The 18637-nt window shown below is 44.4% G+C and overlaps 2 protein-coding genes across 3 annotated transcripts; both read left to right on the forward strand.

Moving 5' to 3' along the window:
* The first annotated feature begins 2441 nt into the window (after window positions 1-2441).
* Window positions 2442-8263, forward strand: LOC136489640 (coronatine-insensitive protein homolog 1b-like). The gene is made up of 4 exons (XM_066486218.1): window positions 2442-2457; window positions 5274-5739; window positions 7371-7448; window positions 8061-8263. The coding sequence occupies exons 1-4, from the start codon at window positions 2442-2444 to the stop codon at window positions 8155-8157; spliced, it is 657 nt and encodes a 218-aa protein (XP_066342315.1). The 3' UTR covers window positions 8158-8263.
* Window positions 8264-10477: 2214 nt separating this feature from the next.
* LOC136485720 (disease resistance protein RGA2-like) lies at window positions 10478-18104 on the forward strand. Of its 2 annotated transcripts, none has more exons than XM_066482570.1 (4): window positions 10478-10673; window positions 10819-11915; window positions 15187-17358; window positions 17551-18104. In XM_066482570.1, exons 2-3 carry the CDS (start codon window positions 10839-10841, stop codon window positions 17317-17319), a joined length of 3210 nt encoding a protein of 1069 aa, XP_066338667.1. In that variant the 5' UTR covers window positions 10478-10673; window positions 10819-10838; the 3' UTR covers window positions 17320-17358; window positions 17551-18104. The 2 variants fall into 2 exon arrangements, with proteins under 2 accessions (XP_066338667.1, XP_066338666.1); XM_066482569.1 differs by having other exon boundaries at window positions 10822-11915.
* The last annotated feature ends 533 nt before the right edge of the window (window positions 18105-18637 follow it).

Consider the following 18637-nt stretch of genomic DNA (forward strand, 5'->3'; position numbering starts at 1 on the left):
ACATGCAAAGACTTGCTCGCCGTCCGTCCTCATTGTGATAGAGAGAATCGCATGCCTGCCTCATGTCTATTGGAGAACATATTCTTTTGCCTTTAATTATGCCATCACGGATGACGGCCGGGCCTGCCTGTACCTTTATTTCCTCACTTTGTCCCAGGACACACCTAACGAATATGCATGGTTCAAGCTGCCCTTGCCACCAATTAAAATGCCAGACAGTCACGTTGCCTAGCTTATACTACGAAATTGTGCTTTTCAAAAACTCTTGACAAAAATTACGTGGAGCTCTCTGATCTTGTGAATGTGGAGGGAATCTTACAATGAGTACATACATTGGCCCCCGTTTCCAGCAGTGTGCCCATGTGAAACAGCGTGACCACAAGAATGACAGGTCAATGGAAATAGCTTGTTCCAATGGCTCAATAGCACTATTACAGAACACACCTTCACTACCGATTTTTAACATAAAATTCCAAAAATGACTGGGGTTGCCACGAACTGGCAGTGATATATCAGTGCCGACGGTGATATCGAAACTTACTTAGCAGTGTCGACGGGTGGCTCAAACCGGAGTGACATATTACTGCCGGTTGATGACTCAAACGGACAATGATATTGAGCCTATTATTGCCGGTGTTTCTTCTTACCCGTCAGTGATATTTAGGAAAGCATTAATTGAAGATCTGAACTGTTGCTCCCACCTACCACCACTGCTCTCAACATCCAACACTGCTCGTGCATAAAAACCAGTGTCTGGTCGTGACGTGATCTGCGACCCTGCGCACCACACGCGGCACTCCTGTTCGTGACGTGATATGCACTGGGCGTCTGGGCGAGCCGGCTTCCAGTTCCATCACCATCAGGCTTCAGGCAGGCGGGAGCAATCAGGTAGGCTCGGTCCTATTCGGCTATTCCTATAATCCTATGATCCCTAATCATGTACGTACTGATTAATAATTGCAGTTACCCTATTTTATGAAACTGCAGTTAATAATTGCTTCTCTAAATTTTAACATAACCATGTCAAAGAAAGTATGCTTCTCGCAATGATTAAAAAATGTTAGAATAAAATTTTAAGGTAATTTAATATATATACAAATTATTTCATATAAATATTGTTTTTGCATACAATTAACTGCTTATTAGTAACATTTCGTATATGTGTGTATAACTAGATAGCAGTGAGTAGTACTAGTAGTAGTATCATTTTTATGTAAAAAGGCTTAAAATTTTAGTTTCGTTCTACGAAAAAAAAACTCAGGACAGGCCCGGAAGAAGACATGTACAGACGATGATTTATTACTGATTGCATTGTCTACTGGAGCAACGAGGCCGACGAACAAGACTGACAAACAAAAATACAAACATAAGGATTCACATAGAATGGTTAGCTAATGAACTAATCATGACTGCTAATAAAAATACAAACATAAGGATTCACTATTAGTAATGCTTTCCGCAAAAAGGAAACTCAGCAAACCATAAAGTCTATCATATCCTTTGGAGTCGGGAAATTATTCCCACTAGTCGGGTAAGTCTTGCGAGTACATTGTGTACTCAGGGTTTATTTACCCCTGTTGCAGGTGCAGTTTGAGGATGGCTTTTGAGTGGAGGATTCTTCTGGTGGGCATAGACGGATCCTTGTATCTTATCGCTAGATGTTATTTCGATTCCGCTGTTTAATTTCTGCACTCTGAACCTGGTATTGTAATAATTAATTTTTTCCAGAACTGTTTTTGTATGAAATGGACTAAGTATTGTAAATTCGTTCTCATTATTGAATTCTGGATGAAAAATATGGATTATTCGGGTTCTCTCTTGGGTATGCCCGACGGAACTGCTTGATGCAGCTCACTTTCGCGGTGCCTAGTGTCTAATGGAACACGAGCGCCTCCATAAGTGTGCTCTCTCGGGCGGTTCTGCCACATTTGCCGACCACCCCTGAATGTGTGATGGGCTTTTTAGGACACGTGGCTTCCGTCCAAGATGGGTCTACACGGAGGTTGGGTGCAGGGGTCTACACCCAATTTTTTTTCCCATATCTCCGGCCCTCATTTCTAGGTTTTCCCAGTATTTAGTTGAGTTCTACTGCTGTTGAGATCCACTATGCGGGAGGTTAATACTATGTCTATGTTTAAGTTTTCTGTAAGTTATCCTTTGTAAGACAACCAGACCGGGTAGATCATGGAAATAAAGCAATCATGCTCTCTGAGACCTGAGCCTTTGATCTAAGATGATTTGTATTTGGTTTTTCCCTTCTTTCTTCCCCCTATTCACCGTTTTGCTCGATCTTGAGTTCGTGAGGTTTTGGGGTTGTTGTGTTGGGTTTAATTCGTGAAAGGATATCAAATGAACACACTGCCAAGATGGATATTCGGATCTATCACGAGCACGATTTTTCACCCTAGGGAGAATTTCTTGAGAAAACCCCGGTTCCCTAGATGGATATTCAGATCTGTATTGTTTCTAGAGTTTGTGTGGTTTGATTCTTCGGGGATATCATCTAATACACCTAAGAATCATCTCAATAGAGTTTGGGAATTTTTGGAGGCGATCCAACTTTGGATTTTTGGGAAGAATTTCAGGGACCTGAGCTGATCGAGGAAACCGTCCAGGCCGCCTGATCCAACCGGCCAGACTGGTTCTTCACTGTCTAGCCAGCCTCCTAGACGGCCAGGCAGCTCTTAGGGCCGGCCAGGCGGCCACCGTATATGTATGCTTAATAATACTTCGATTCATGTGAACAGAGCAAAGAGGATGTAGATGAGATCAGAAACAAAAGCAGAGCAGATCAAGAGCAGATGCAGTGCCAAGGCACCCTATCGTTTGGGCTCGATGTGGCTCTGGACTCAGGTCGACACATGAAAAAAGAAGTCTCGTGCGCAACGTATACCTCTTGGCATCATTGGTAGTGATAAGCAAGCCCAATCAGTTTTGCCACGCACTCCGTCTGTAAACTAGTACTACTACTAATCTATCATCAACTCCGCCAGTCGTAGGTGATACATATGCAAAAGCCCCTATCAGAGAGAGCCGCTATTAATTTCTTCCTGTGGCAAGGGCATCATCGGTGGGCTGGACGCGCGCCTGCAGGTTGGTGTGTTATGGCGGGGTGCTCTCTTTTCTTTTTTGTTTTTGGAAATGCACGTTGTTAAGTGACTAGCCGTGGTCTCTTCTTCTTGGCCCATGACTAGCTTTAGAGCAAAAGACAGCGCAAATCATGTGGTCTCTATCCATGTACCCCAGCTTGCTTGTCTTTGTCTATGTTAATTATTGGGTGAGTGTTGGCTCGCACAATGAAGAAGATGTATTGGTAACAATATTCTAACACGTCCATTTTGGCAGAGCAAAGCATCTTGGTTAATTAGGTGCGCATTTTGGTGTAGACTTGCGAGGTCAAGATCATGGCAAGTAATTTTTTATTTTTATTGTATAAAAATAAAAATTAGGCGCGCATTAGGTGTAGACTTGCGAGGCCATGATTGACGAGTAATTTTTTTATTCTTATTTTAAACAAATGCAGCACTCAAGATGCTCAGAACGTTAAAAAGGACAGCCCCCATTTCAGGTTACATTACATGGTCAATTCTGAAAGAAAAAGAAAGCAGACAACGATATAGGAAAAATAAAAGGAGTGGGTTTGGGCAGCCAAAAAATTTAGTCTGCTCGTGCTCCTAGATAGGGCTGACACTACCCATTTCGTGGGATTCCAAAAATAAATAAAAAACTACCCATTACGGGGGCCAACAAGTATTAGTAGCTCTGGGCATTATTGGACGGAGGGGTGGTTTCACGCGACGTGACTAGCTAATTTGGCATCTGCTGCCTGGGTTGAAGGTCGTCAATTATTTTGGTTGTGCGATAGTGATAGCCTCTAACATTCACTACTGGAAACGCGTGCTTTGCCGAGGGCCTGAGGATTTGCCGAGGGCCAAATCTCGGGCACTCGGCAAAGACACTCTTTGCCGAGGGCCAGCCACAGGAGCCCTCGGCAAAGAACAGCCCTCGGCAAAGAGGCCTTTGCCGAGGGTCCGACCCTCGGCAAAGACAGGCCCACGGCAAATCAAATCTTTGCCGAGGGCCGCGGCCCTCGGCAAAGATGCCCTCGGCAAATTAGGCCCGTTGGGTCACGGCGGCCATTCCCGTCAAGCTTTGCCGAGGGCCACCCGTTAGGCCCTCGGCAAAGGTTTTTTTTTTGGCAAATTTTTTTTAAAAAAAGTCTTTGCCGAGGGCCCTAGACCAGGCCCTCGGCAAAGATTTTTTTTTTGGTTTTTTTAGCCCAGTTTTTTTGTGGTGCTACAATACATTGTTTTGAACTCAATTTTAAAATTTGAACCAATTTTGACTTTTTTGTATCTTTCCTTAATTTATTTCGATTCTTTGATTTTTTTCGAATATGTCAAATTTGAACTGCAGGTGCATGGAATATTGCAATGTAGTGTTTCGAAAAATGTTATTCATGTTAATTGGTGCATGTTGAGTCCCTATCCATGAACTCGCATCAAATTTCGCGCATCTTCTTCACGTAACATGACGACCGACTTGCCGGAAAAGTGTTTTAAAATTATATAAAATCCATACGAAGTCCGAAAATCACGAAACTTGGCGAGATGTCATGCTATCGCATGTGTAGGCTGTGGTAAAAAATTGAGAAGGTTTCGAGCGAGTTGCGACGTCGGATGCCTGAAACCCAGACATCTCCACATGTGATCACATGTGGAGATGTCTGGGTTTTAGACATCCGATGTCCCCACTTGCTCGAAACCTTCTCAATTTTTTACCACAGCCTACACATGAGATAACATGACACCTCGACAAGTTTCGTGATTTTTGAACTTCGTATGGATTTTATATAATTTAAAAATAGTTTTCCGACAAGTTCCTTGTCATGTTACGTGAAGAAGATGCCCGAAATTTGATGTGAGTTCGTGGATAGGGACTCAACATACACCAAATACCATGAATAACATTTTTCGAATCACTAAATTGCATTATTCCATCCACCTGTAGTTCAACTTTGAAATATTCGAAAAAAATCAAGGAAAGGAAATAAATTAGGGAAATATATTAAACAAAGTCAAAATTGTCTCAAATTTTAAAATTGAGTTTTAAATAATGTATTATAGCACCAAAAAAAACTGAGTTCAAAAAAAATAAAAAATAAAAAATCTTTGTTCTTTGCCGAGGGCCTGGCCAATGACCCTCGGCAAAAAACATTTAAAAAAAAATAAAAAATCTTTGCCGAGGGCCCTGGATCTTGACCCTCGGCAAAGGGCCCAACCCTAAATCGGCCAGCGGCCTGGCCCAAAATCGCCGCCCACATTTCATACGCCACTGCTGCGTGCCGCCGCCGCTGCTCGCCCCGCCGCCGCCCCGCGCGGCCCGCCACCGCTGCGCGCCCCGCCGCCCCACCACCGCACCGCCCGACCTCCGCGCCGCCCCGGCGCGCCTGCTCGCGCAGTTCCCGCGGCTCGGGTCGCTGGCCGTGAACGGGAAGCCCCACGCGGCCATGTATGGCCTCATACCCGACGACTGGGGCGCCTACGCCCGCCCCTGGGTCACCGAGCTCGCCGTGCCGCTCGAGTGCCTCAAGGCGCTCCACCTCCGCCGCATGGTCGTCACGGACAACGACCTCGCTGAGCTCGTCCGTGCCAGGGGCCACATGCTGCAGGAGCTCAAGCTCGACAAGTGCACCGGCTTCTCCACGGATGGACTCCGCCTCGTTGCCCACTCCTGCAGGTACTCGTACTCCTCGATTCTCTTGCTCTTGTTAGCTCCGATCTGGGTGCTGGAGGAAGTAAGATCGAATTGGGGTTACTGAGATGGTGACAATGAGGGGGCGTAGCTACTGTCTAGTCGTTGATTCCCCGAAACGGTTGTGGAGTCATAGCACCCATCACTTTCTGCAAGTAGAAACTTGTGCTACCTTACGGAGAGTTTTTACCAAAAAGCAGGTTTGAGATCTAGCGCTAAAAATTGGGTGGACTGCCCTCAAATGATTAGAGATCCTAACTAATAATCATAGAAGATCCGCAGAAGTCTTAGGAGTGCATCTTCAAACCTGTATCATTACAGTTCGTGGCTTCTGCTGTAGATTTCTCCAAAAAAGAAAGTTTAATTGATGGTGTTAATTGTGAATAATTTGATTATGGGATGCCTTATTCGATATATATTATATATAAAGAAAAGTTGAGTCATCGAGCAAACCACTGGGAACATGGAAGGTTGGGCTGTGTTTTGTCTTTGGATAGATCTACCAGAAAAGGAGTCTTTAAATGACCCCAAATTTACGTGTAGCATGATTGATGGGAATATTTAATGCAAGTCCAGTTAAATTAAAACAAGGATAATATCCACTGGCTGAGTTGAACTTCTGTGATTCTCTTGGTTCTAAAATTCTAACAAAATGCCCAAGCAACATGTAAACAGTGCGTAGGTCTTTCATTTTCTGTATGCTGCTAGGAGCTTTTGGTGTTTCCTGATCACCCCCGTGACATACTGTTTTAGGTGTCAGGACAGGGATTGTTATTCGTTGATTGCTTAAAAAGGGGTTACATTTATTTGCCTGTAGGCTGTAGTGCATCCTTTTGTTATTTGGTTTTCCCCTTTAGTATTCTTTTAGCTGCTAATATTGTGACGAAATCATCACACTAACTTGTGGTGCTAAATTTCATCAGATCACTGAGAACTTTGTTTCTAGTAGTTTAGCTTAGTATAGCTTTACTTCAAGTTCATACCTGGGTTTTGCTCATTTATTAGGTTCAACCATATGTTCTTGTCACCTCAACAACCTGTCAAAATTTTTGTATATGCTGCTTCGAATAGCCCTATCGCTTACCTTGTTGTATTCTCATGTAAAATAGAGTTTTCTGTTCAATCCGTGGTAAACAATGGTTGTCACTTCTTTCACAGCACAGGGAGAAAGCATGGTTTTCAAGTTCAGTGAAGTCGAGATTGCAGTACTTAGGACCACAGCCAGGCATTCCAGTTCTAGATGACGAGCACGTTAAGGGCGTTCATCTCGATCCATTAGCTGGCCCAGTAGATGCCTTTTGCCTTATGGTTCTTGATCCGGAAAAGGTTAAGCAGCCTTTTTTTTCACTTTCCTATTGTTGCTCTCATGTTTTGTGCTACCATGTGTATGATGTTTATATTAAGAGTGCTGTGTTCACTATTTTCATGCAGAGGATAAACCTAAAATTTTGACTTACCTTACCACGAGGAACCAAAATAATATAATCTTGCAAAAATTGTTTGGATTCAGAATTTATTTTTGGATTTTTTAAGTTCCCTATTTGGTGATACGATTGCAAAAATCCTCTGTTCTTTCTTATGTGAATATGCTTCAATTTTGATGGTCTTCTGCGCAGAAAACAACAATCCTGTTGCAGCGATCTGCTCGTCTGGCCTTTTGGCCGTCTCTATACCTTGATTCTTTTGGAGAGGAGGTATTGCTTAATTTCCTAATGTTTGTTATTCTTATATGGACTTATAGCTGTTTGTTACATTCTCCGCTTGAAATTTTACCTCCTGCTGATGAATCCACTTGAGCTTCTCCGCCACACAGCAGAAGTTCATTTGGCCTCAAAATCAGATGCATGCTTCTATTGTGAACATGAAATAAAATGTCCCATATGTGAAATCTTTAGATGTTTGATTTTTCCTCGAGAACAATAACAAGTGAAACTGATTTCAGATCATCTGAATGACCATCAATGGATGATGTGATGGATCTTATCATTTGTATCTAGTCATAAACTACCACCTGTATATATATTAACCTCAAGAATAAGTAAAGAATAAGTGAAACTCCTACGATTGAAACTGTGCATTGAGGAAAGTGGGCATTCTTTCATGACAATGTGAGCTTATGCTCTTTACCTTTTTGGGATGTTTGGAACTTTGGATGCAGGATCATGAAATGCAGAGAGGAAATGCTCTTTACCTTTTTTCAATTGAGTCTAATCTTTTTGTATTCCTAGATTACTAGATGCAATCTCTAAGTTCCAAAACTGTTTTCCCGGATTACTCACACATGCAATCTCTGCTCCTTTGTGCAGCCTCCGTCCGCGGGTTCCAATCATCCCGGTAGTGCGTCACCGGGTGATCCCGCCTTTCCTTCACCACCGTCTCATAGGCTACCTTGATGAGGACTAGTGCTAGGTGATGTGGTTGGACTTTATTGTAATATTTGTGGTTCATGGTTCTGACTTGTGCTTGGATTTCATGAACTTGTCGTAATAAACATGTGAATGATAATGAACATGTGACTTGTCGTTGTAATATATTGTGATTTGTGATTCACAATTATGGTTGTGATATATTGTGAGAAAATGGGTTCTGTGTGATATATATATGTGATGGTTGATATATATATGTATATATATGGAATGCTTGTGTCGATGGAATGCAAAAAACAAAAAACAAAAAATAAATTTATGCCTCTTTGCCGAGGGCAATGACCAAGGCCATCGGCAAAGAAGGGTCCTTTGCCGAGGGCCGTCCCATTGCCCTCGGCAAAGATTTATTGGAAAAATTCTGGAACATTTCGTTGCCGAGGGCCATGGTTGGAGGCCCTCGGCAAAGACTTTTTAAAAAAAATTAAAATTTCTTTGCCGAGGGCCTGCGGGGAAGCCCTCGGCAAAGATTTTTTTTAAAAAAAAGGAATAATTCTTTGCCGAGGGCCTGCGGGGAAGCCCTCGGCAAAGATTTTTTGGAAAAATTCTGCAACATTTCTTTGCCGAGAGCCATGGTTGGAGGCCCTCGGCAAAGACTTTTTCAAAAAAAAGAATAATTCTTTGCCGAGGGCCGTCCCATTGCCCTCGGCAAAGATTTTTTGGAAAAATTCTGCAACATTTCTTTGCCGAGGGCTATGGTTGGAGGCCCTCGGCAAAGACTTTTTTTAAAAAAAAATTAAAATTTCTTTGCCGAGGGCCTGCGGGGAAGCCCTCGGCAAAGATATTTTCAAAAAAAAAGAATAATTCTTTGCCGAGGGCCGTCCCATTGCCCTCGGCAAAGATTTTTTGGAAAAATTCTGCAACATTTCTTTGCCGAGGGCCATGGTTGGAGGCCCTCGGCAAAGATTTTTCGAAAAAAAAAAGAATAATTCTTTGCCGAGGGCCCCCGGAGACGGCCCTCGGCAAAGACTCCCTCCCAGGCGCCGGTACCGTGACGGCTGCTTTTCTTTGCCGAGTGCCGCTCCAGCCCTCGGCAAAGGCTTTGCCGAGTGCCCGATAAAGAGCCCTCGGCAAAGACCCTCTTCGCCGACTCAAAATTCTCCGAGAGCTCTTTGCCGAGGGCCGCCCTCGGCAAAGCCTTTGCCGAGGGTTAATGGGCCTTTGCCGAGGGCCTCAGGCCCTCGGCAAAGAGGCCGTCTCCAGTAGTGATTGGCACCCGAGGACGCACTACCCATTCTAAATCTGGTTTTGGTAGTATAATTTACAAATTAAAAGTGTTTTTAGAAGCAACGGCAGCAGTTGAGCCGACTGTGTATGTAGGTAGGTACACTGCCTTGTGAGATTACTACGACAACTGTGTAACATCATAATCTTCATCTAACGTGCCGCTTAGAGGTACGAAAAGTTACACAGTCAGTACGTATGAAAAGTTGAGTCGTCGACTCGACGACTGACGTCGACTGTGTACCAAACAATATTGTTTCGTGCAACTAGATGTATTATGATGATGTGACTCGTGTTTCCAAGCACTAGTAGCTAATATATTTTTTTCTAAGCACGCAACCATACTCGCTACTAGCTCGAGATCTACAGCCATGTGGAAAGACTGTAGGACAGCCGTTCGCCATGCACAAAAAGCATTGGCAGCTTATATTATTATTATACAGTGTAGTACATCGACATACGCATGGAACAAGTTTATCGTTCTAATCTCATTATTTGTTGTTTGTTTCTAGTTATATATATACAAGTCCGACGTGAGGGCAACGGTGTACATACCATGGTTTGTATAATTTGTTGCACAGAGCTTGTACCAAAAATGGGCTTTGCCGTAACGTAAATTCGCTCGGAGGCCAAGCCAAGATACGAGTGGTGTGGCATTAACAAATGTTTTGCAACTCCAGACTTTGAAGTGAGAAGGATGAGACTGAAATACTAGATCTATCGAGTGAGAGATGAACAGGCGAGATAAGTGTCTAATGAACGACAGTGAAGGAGGGAGTGGGAGATCGAATAAAAAAATTCTCACTGCAAGTAAAGTTTATTTTTATTCCATTTGCTCACATGCATGCATGTAGCGAATCGAGAGATGCCATGCCACTAAGTAGAAACAATAGCAGCAGATCACTGTCCACACGAGACACGACACGCTAAGCGCTGGATGAAGACAAATACTACTTGCGCGTGCATGCATGTGACCCCAGCAGGCCAGCTTTATTATTTTGCGGTTGTTCCGGCCGGGGCTCGGCCTGTGCGATTACTGAAAAGTTTTTCCTTTTGTGAATAGATTAGTCAAAAGTTAAGTGGGCACGCATGTGATTCTTATTCTTTACCAGCGATGAACGAGAAATATACTAATAAAGACTTGTGTCAGTCAAGTTGCTACTCCTCTACTCCATCTCCTATACAAGGGCAGTCGCTTCCTGCTGGGATCATCGCCTCTCGCATTCTGCCGCACTCTCTTTCGGTCCGCATTCTGCCCTGCAATAAGTTGAGGTGAGCATTATATAGTTAATTTCCTTCCACGATGTTTTCTACATGGACGACCGAGTAGCATTATATAGTTAATTTTGATATCAAGTTATGCTCTCTGGGGATTATGAGACAAATCTGTGCTTATATATGTATGATTTACTACTAGCAGGTAGATAGGCTTGAGCCATGGCGGCTGCCCTGGATGCTTTAGCACCCTACGTGAAGAAGCTTATCGCGGACATGGCACAAGAAGAGGTGTCCATGCTGCTTGGTGTCTCCAGCGAGATCACCAAGCTAGAGGACAACATGGAAGGCCTCAAAGCCTTCCTCAAAGATGCCGAGAGGAGGCGCATCACCGACACGAGCGTGCAAAGATGGTCGACAAAGCTCAAGAACGCCATGTATGATGCCACTGACATCCTCGACTTGTGCCAGCTCGAGGCTGACAAGCGGAGGGAGTCCAAAGGTGGTGGTACTGTAGAGCATAAGTCACCCCGCTGTTTCCAGCCATTGCTCTTCTGCTTGCGGAATCCCGCGTTCGCACACAAGATAGGCAGCCGCATCAAGGAGCTCAACCAGAGGCTGGAAAGCATCCACAAGGAGGCGGACAAGTACAAGTTCAATATTGGCCTCAGTTCCAACCCGGAGCCAAGGAAGCTAACTGCTGCTGAGTTATCCAGCTACAGGACAAGTTCACTTGTCGATGAGTCAGCCATAGTTGGGGAACAGATAGAGAGGGATACAAGGGAGCTCATTCACTTGCTAACCTCAAGTGACAATAATCACAACATCAAAGTCGTGTCTATAATTGGTGTTGGTGGCATGGGGAAGACTACTCTTGCTCAGAAGATCTTCAATGATGCAACCATCCAAGAGCACTTCAAGACGAAGACGATATGGCTAAGCATCACTCAACAGTTTGATGAGGTTGAGTTACTGAGGACAGCAATCAAGCATGCTGGAGGCGCCCATGGTGCTGAGAAGGACAAAAATACTCTGACGGAGACCCTATTCCACACCCTATCCAGTGGAAGGTTTCTGCTGGTGATGGATGACGTGTGGAGCCAGAAAGTGTGGAACGACGTGCTTAGTGTCCCAGTCAGAAATGCTAGCAAGAAACAACCTGGAAGCAGGGTCCTTGTCACCACAAGATCTGCACACCTACCCCAACAGATGCAAGCCCCCCTGCACCAACACCGTGTCAAGCCTCTAGAGAATGATGATGCTTGGTCTTTGCTCAAGAAGCAGCTACAACCTGATCAGGTTAGTTGTCTATCCATACTTTATACAACTAGGCTATATACTTGATTTTGATAGAAAGAATATGGATCGGAGTTCCGTTAAATCTAAGCATTCGTGCTAGGAACACCAGCTTATGAGAGTAGCAAAAGGAGACCAGTAAAACTATGATCTAAAAGAAATAATCAAATGTAACAACAAAACACTAGGATCAAGTTAGCTATTATTCACTCCAATGAAAGATTTAGTGCATGGCTAGCTCCGTATGAAATCTAGCTATTTGAAATTTGATGGTATTTGAAATGTAACATCAATTATAGTGGAAGTTAATAGTGACCAAAATACCCCTGACTATTATAGTGCAACAATTAATAGTTATCTAAAAAATTCATAACTTTTGCATAAGAAGTTGTATGAACATAAACTTTAAATATAATCAAAATTGTAGAGCTCAATAATATCTATAGCTTTGTAATTGACAAATTCTTTGTTTCAAACTATTTAGGTTGCCAAAACTTCCTTTGAAATTATCAAATTTTGACGAAATCTATAAATATAAATGATCTCAGATATTGACATGGTATATAGAAAATTTGTAGTTATCAGTAGGATCTAAACTTTGTAGATGATAATTTTTTATCTGAAGTAAAATAGATCACTTCTTAAATTTTGAAATCCAAAATTTAGGAATTTCAAATTACTTCGAACAATGGAACAGACGTTTTAAAAATGTTAAATTTCAAATTTAAAAATATAAAATAATAAAATGAATATTCAACATTCTAAATGACTTAAGATATTCTAACTTTGAATTGAATATTTGGGAATTTGATTTCGTACTATAAATAATTTTATGCCCAAAACTTGTCAACAACAAAATTATAGATCTCACTAAGCACTACAATTTTGATATAAAGTTCGTCTTCATCCAACTTTATATGCAATTATGAATTTTTGGATAACTATTAACGGTATGTATTATAATAGTCAGGTGCATTTTGGTCACTTTTAACTTCTCTCTCCAAAGTAGTCCTTAGAAATATTATTTTAATAGCTACATTGTCTAAGAACCAATTACCAGCATTCAAAAGTACTTTGTAGCCGAGACAACTCTGAGCAGTGTCCCTTAGAAAAGACCACCATTGAAGAGTGCCGTACCGCAAATCTTTACAATATGGCACACTTTTAATATGTTGGCCAATCTAAGTGTCCTGGTCATATAGAAGAACCATGGTCAAATTACACTTGAGCGGGCGGAGCCTCCTTGAGTGGGCGGAGCTCGCTATAGCGGTCGGCGACGTAGGCCAGGCTCCCGAAGTTGAGGACCTGGCCCGGAGCAAAGGTGCTGGCCGTGACGAAGAACTCACCGCGGAAGCGGACGCCACCGTCTGGGGCGGCGCCGCTTGCTCCAGCGACGAGGCGGGTGGCTCCGGTCACTATAGAGCAGGAATGACACTTGACGTGCTCCCCTACCTAGAGGGCCAGCTGTCACGGGATCAGAACCGTGGCAAGCATTGTTGTCCGTATTAGTGTCAGAGTACATGTCTCCAGTGTCTTGGGTGGGCTCAAGAACATGAGAATCAACAGAGGGGACGCAACGGTTTATCCTGGTTCGGGCTCTTGAGTCCCTATGTCTAGAAGCTGACGAGTCATATACTCAAGAGCACCCAAAATCTGGGGGTTACAATAGAGTGTAAGAGAGAGAGAGAGATTTGTAGGGGATCACTCGGTGCTGATCCTAGGGAAGCCTCACCGCCGGTGGAGCCTTCCCCCTCACCGAAGAGGAGGAAGATGATCGGAGGAAGCGGAAGGAGCTCTCGGTGCCCCTCTTTGGGTGGATTTGCTCTTGGTGCAGAGCATGAACTTGTTTGCTGAGGAGTCCAACGATCCGTCTCTGGATTGTCAGGAATTATGTTCTGGAATCGTCCTCTCCCATCTTAGGATCCGACCTCCCCTTACATATCAAGGTAGGTCGGTTACATGACGGTTTGTGAGAGTTTAGTCTATGGTCCACATGCGTCGGAGTCCAGGAGGGTATTGCCGTGGCGTCATGTGGACCGTGGCGATGTCGTGGAGCCGAAGAAGCCCTGGGCATCGTCCGGCTACTCTATTCTTACACGCTGAATGTCAGGCTGTGTCGGCTTGGACCGGTCTTCACCAAGTGCACCTTCTGTAAACTTCTTGGTGGTGAAGACAGTCGGCTTGGGGGGCCGACGCGCGAGCCCAGAAGCCCTGGAGCCCCCGAGGCTAACGGAGGAGTTTGGCTTCTTGCGTCACGCCCAATGCGTGACCCTTTAGGAGGAGCGGTTGACAGCGTCGCGCCCGCGGGGTAGTGCCGGGGAGCCCCCGAGCCTTGGTGGCTCAGGGGGTTTGCCTCGAGCCTGGGATTTTGCTAGAACTGAAGGCCGGGAAGGAGCTAAGGATCGGGTCCAATGCTCCCTTCGATCGGGAGCCTAGGGCTCGGGCGAGCCCCCGAGTCCCAAGCAGAGGCGCCGGGCATGCTCGGGCATTGCCCAATGCCTTAGCCAGAGGGTGCGCGCGAGCACACCTGATGGTTGTTGCCCCCGAGCGATCCGGGAGGGGTCGGTCGTTGGATCTCTCGGTCGGGAACCCTTGATCCCGAGGCTTAACATATCTCTATGTTTGGATTTCGTCAATAAGTAACATCTAAATATATTGTTTGTCTAAATTATCCACCTCTGCCATTACAAACCATATTGTAAAGTAGTCCAAAATTTACAACTAAATTAATCAGTCTACCATTTCTTATAAACCAAAACGAAGACCCTAAGTTTGCATATAAATGAATATTTTAATACATCAAGTGCGTCCTAGTAGATAATGCCCAGAGTTCTACTTTCGACTATCCGAGTCGTCCTATAGCTAATAATACCACGTAGCTGCCACACCACAAATTTAAATCGCAAAGAGACCATTTAAAGTCCGATTCCTGTAGCCACAAGAAAACTTTTTTTTGCAAGGAAAGCCACTACAAAACTTTCTGTAGTATAGTCCTGTTTCCGGAATGAGAACATTGAAAGCCCAATTGCAATGCACGGATTCCATATATTAGTCTTATGGGATTTTGCGCCCATTCATGCGGATTCCATTTCAAATCGGCCCTTTCCAAGCATAGTCTTGTGCTTATTTTCGAATAAAGGACGGTACACTTCCAATACGTTGGCCAACCTAGGCTTCATTGTTTTACAGAAGAAGCTTATTTGCTTAGAGAAGTACATAAGCAACCTGATAGTTGTTAGAAATAATTAAGAAGCTTTAAATTAAATGTTGGCAGGTAGATGGAATTGATCAACTGAAAACTATTGGGATGGAAATTCTTGAAAATTGTGATGGCTTACCACTTGCAATTAAAGTGATTGGAGGTCTCTTGAGCACAAGATACCCAAGTGAGCATGAGTGGAAATCTGTTTTGAACAAGCCAGCTTGGTCACTGACCGGACTGCCTCCAGAACTCGACAACCGACTATACTTGAGCTACGAGGACTTGTCTCCCCAGATAAAGCAATGCTTTCTGTACTGCTCACTATTTCCTAAAGGTGAAGAAATCAATAGGAATGTAGTAACTCGAATGTGGATTAGTGAAGGATTTATCCAACCTTTGGATGGTAGTAGTATTATTTCACATGAGTATGGGTTCGAAGAGATGGCAACTGAGTACTACCGAGAGTTAATAAAGAGGAACCTTATAGAACCTATAGAAGAATATTCTCTCACTGGATACAAGTGCACCATGCATGATGTGGTCCGCACCTTTGCTGAATACATGGCAAGAGAAGAATCACTAGTGGTGGTTGGCAGAGAACAAGCTGCTACTGGTATTGGTGGTGGTGGTGGTGGTGGTGGTATCCATGTCCGTCGCCTCTCTATTGAACAGACCGTATCAGTACTGGATTGGGGCATTTTGCAAAGGCGAGAGTCACTTAGGACATTAATTATAAACTCTAGAGTAAACTTTCATCTTCCTGGTGACTCGCTGAGTAGTTTCTCTAGCCTGCGGGTACTGTACATATGGTCTGCTGATTCTAATAGATTGGTTCCCTCTCTATCTATGTTGAAGCACTTGAGATACCTTCACTTGGAGGAAACTGATATATCTTGGCTACCAGATGATATCCAGAAGATGAAATTTCTACTGTACATTTCACTTGGTAACTGTAAGAAGCTATGCCACCTTCCTAGCAGCATCATAAAACTTGTGCATCTAAGGTCTCTTAACATCAATGGATCAAATGTTAGTGTCATTCCTAAGGGGTTCAGTGAGTTAACAAATCTGAGGTCACTTTATGGCTTCCCAGTACACGTGGACATGGATGCAAGCAATAGCTGGTGCAGTTTGCAAGAGCTGGCACCTCTTTCTCAGCTTAGAAAGCTTACACTATATGGCCTAGAGAAGGTGCAGGACAGCCGGATGGCTGAAAAGGCCATGATTAGCAGCAAGCGCCACCTTGGGTATCTAGAGTTGAACTATAGTGCAAGTGGACATACTATAGGGACAGGTGGTGTTGAGGCACAGCAGGAGCAACAACAAAGTGTGACCGAGGAAGTCTTGGAAAAGCTCTGCCCTCCAACCTGCCTGGAGAGTTATATTTTGAAAGGGGGATACGTTGGTCGCCAGCTACCAGACTGGATGTGTGCTCCAGCATCGGCAGAGTTTAAGAGCATAAGGTATTTGAAACTGGAGAACCTGCCTTGCTGCACCCAGCTCCCTGATGGTCTATGCTGCCTCCCAAGTTTGGAAGTGCTGGACATCACGGATGCGCCAGCCATCAAGCGTATTGGCCCCCAATTCCAAGCGTCATCCTCCGTGGCACCGTTTCCTAAACTGAGACAGCTGTATTTGGATGGACTACGTGAGTGGGAAGAGTGGGAATGGAATGACTGTGAGGAGCATATGGATGTGGAAACTGCCATAGCCATGCCTTGTCTGGAGAGACTCCAAATCAAAAACTGCAAGCTGAGCTGTCTTCCACCAGGCCTCGCCAGCACTAAGAGGCATACTCTTAGAGAACTATGGCTGTACGAGCTCACCAACCTGACACATGTGGAGAACATTCCTTCAGTTGTGGTACTTGAACTGTTTGACTGCCCTGAGCTGAAGAAGATCACAGCACTCGACAGCAGGTTGCAGAAGATTAGGATCGTTCGCTGCACAAAGCTGGAGGTTCTAGAAGGTGTACCAGCACTCGACAGTCTCGTACTGGAGGACCCCACCATGGACACGCTTCCAGAATACCTGCGAGTTGTAAACCCAAGGTATCTCGAGTTGGATTGCAACAAGAAGCTATACGAATCCTCCTCATCTCCAGGTAGCTCCGAATGGGACAAGATCAGCCATATTGGAAAACGCGACATCAACTGCATCGAAGATTCAGATACAAGTTCGGATGGATATTCAGAGGAAGACTGAGGACAGCACAGCTCCATTGATGATCGCTCATGCACTCAGGTAATAGTAAATCGCATTCTTTCACTATGCCGAAAGTTGCTTTCCAGATTATTAATTAGTTGTTGCTTGTACTCCAATTCTGGCATAAGTACGTTTATTATCATCTCTTGTATTTGTAGCTATAATTTTTCTCTCACTTAGTACGTATTTTCAAGTATCATTATGCAGTGACCGTGTAACTAATGTATGCAGGGATCCAGGATCATTACGCAGAGCCACGTGATGTTAGCTTGCAGTGGCAATTGGGAGTGAGATGTGCTTGGTAGAAGCTCGTCTCCAGCACGCACTCATGCAGTACACATACTCTGTTCACATGCAGACTGCCGACATACTGCCAAATCATCGTTACCGGCGGCGTCTCCTGCACTCTTGTAGTCTTGACCATGTATCTTTGTACACTCCATATATATATTTTTTGAAGTAATGGACCTATATATATTTGCACAAGTAATAGGTCTGAAGCCGTGGATCTTGTAATGAACCGAATGTGTGGTCATGAAAGCAGACATGCAGCACGAACAATGTATGGTGACCTGATGGCTGATCATGAAATCAGGCATCCCAATCATTATTGTTGATCGATCTTACTCAGCCTCCTCTATATCATGGCCATTATAGAGTTCTCCTTTCCTTCTCCGATATCCGTGGCAACACCATGTCCACATCTGCTTTGTCGCCTGCACTGCACCAATATATGCAAGGCCCTCTGCTTTATGAGGGAGGCATAGCAAATGGTTCATTCATACTACTTCGCTGTGAGCTGTGACTGAGGAATATAATGGTTCATTCATACTACTTTGGGAATACATGTCACCTGACACCAGTGAATCCAAGGTATCTCTAGTTGGATTGCAACAACTGGCCGCATAAGCCCGCAATAATATAATGTTGGCGACACGCGCAGACGGGTTGAGGGACAGCAGGAACCTGCCCCAGCGCCTGGCCTGCAATTCTACTAGCGAATGCACTTGCTTGTTGTAAAAGCAGAAAGTAAAGGACGGACCTGCTTGGTGCGTGCAGGCTGAAGCTTCAACTTTGATTGAAGCTGTGTTCAATTCAATCCAAAGTGTGTCGGTCAGTAACTCAGTATCCAGCAGCAGGTCCATGTGCTTCCGAGTGGACTGGCGTCGCTTGTCGTGTAGGGGAGGGGGTCGCTGGTGGGTGCGGCCATGCGGGCAAAAGAGGTGCAAGAGCTGATTAGAGGTAGCTGTACACTGTGGCAGTCATTAATTGTCGTCGCTGGTGCTAGACCGGGGTGGGAGCAGGAGCTGGAATGGGG

Source organism: Miscanthus floridulus, chromosome 10 (genome assembly GCF_019320115.1).
Source record: "Miscanthus floridulus cultivar M001 chromosome 10, ASM1932011v1, whole genome shotgun sequence".
Taxonomy (NCBI): Eukaryota; Viridiplantae; Streptophyta; class Magnoliopsida; order Poales; family Poaceae; genus Miscanthus; species Miscanthus floridulus.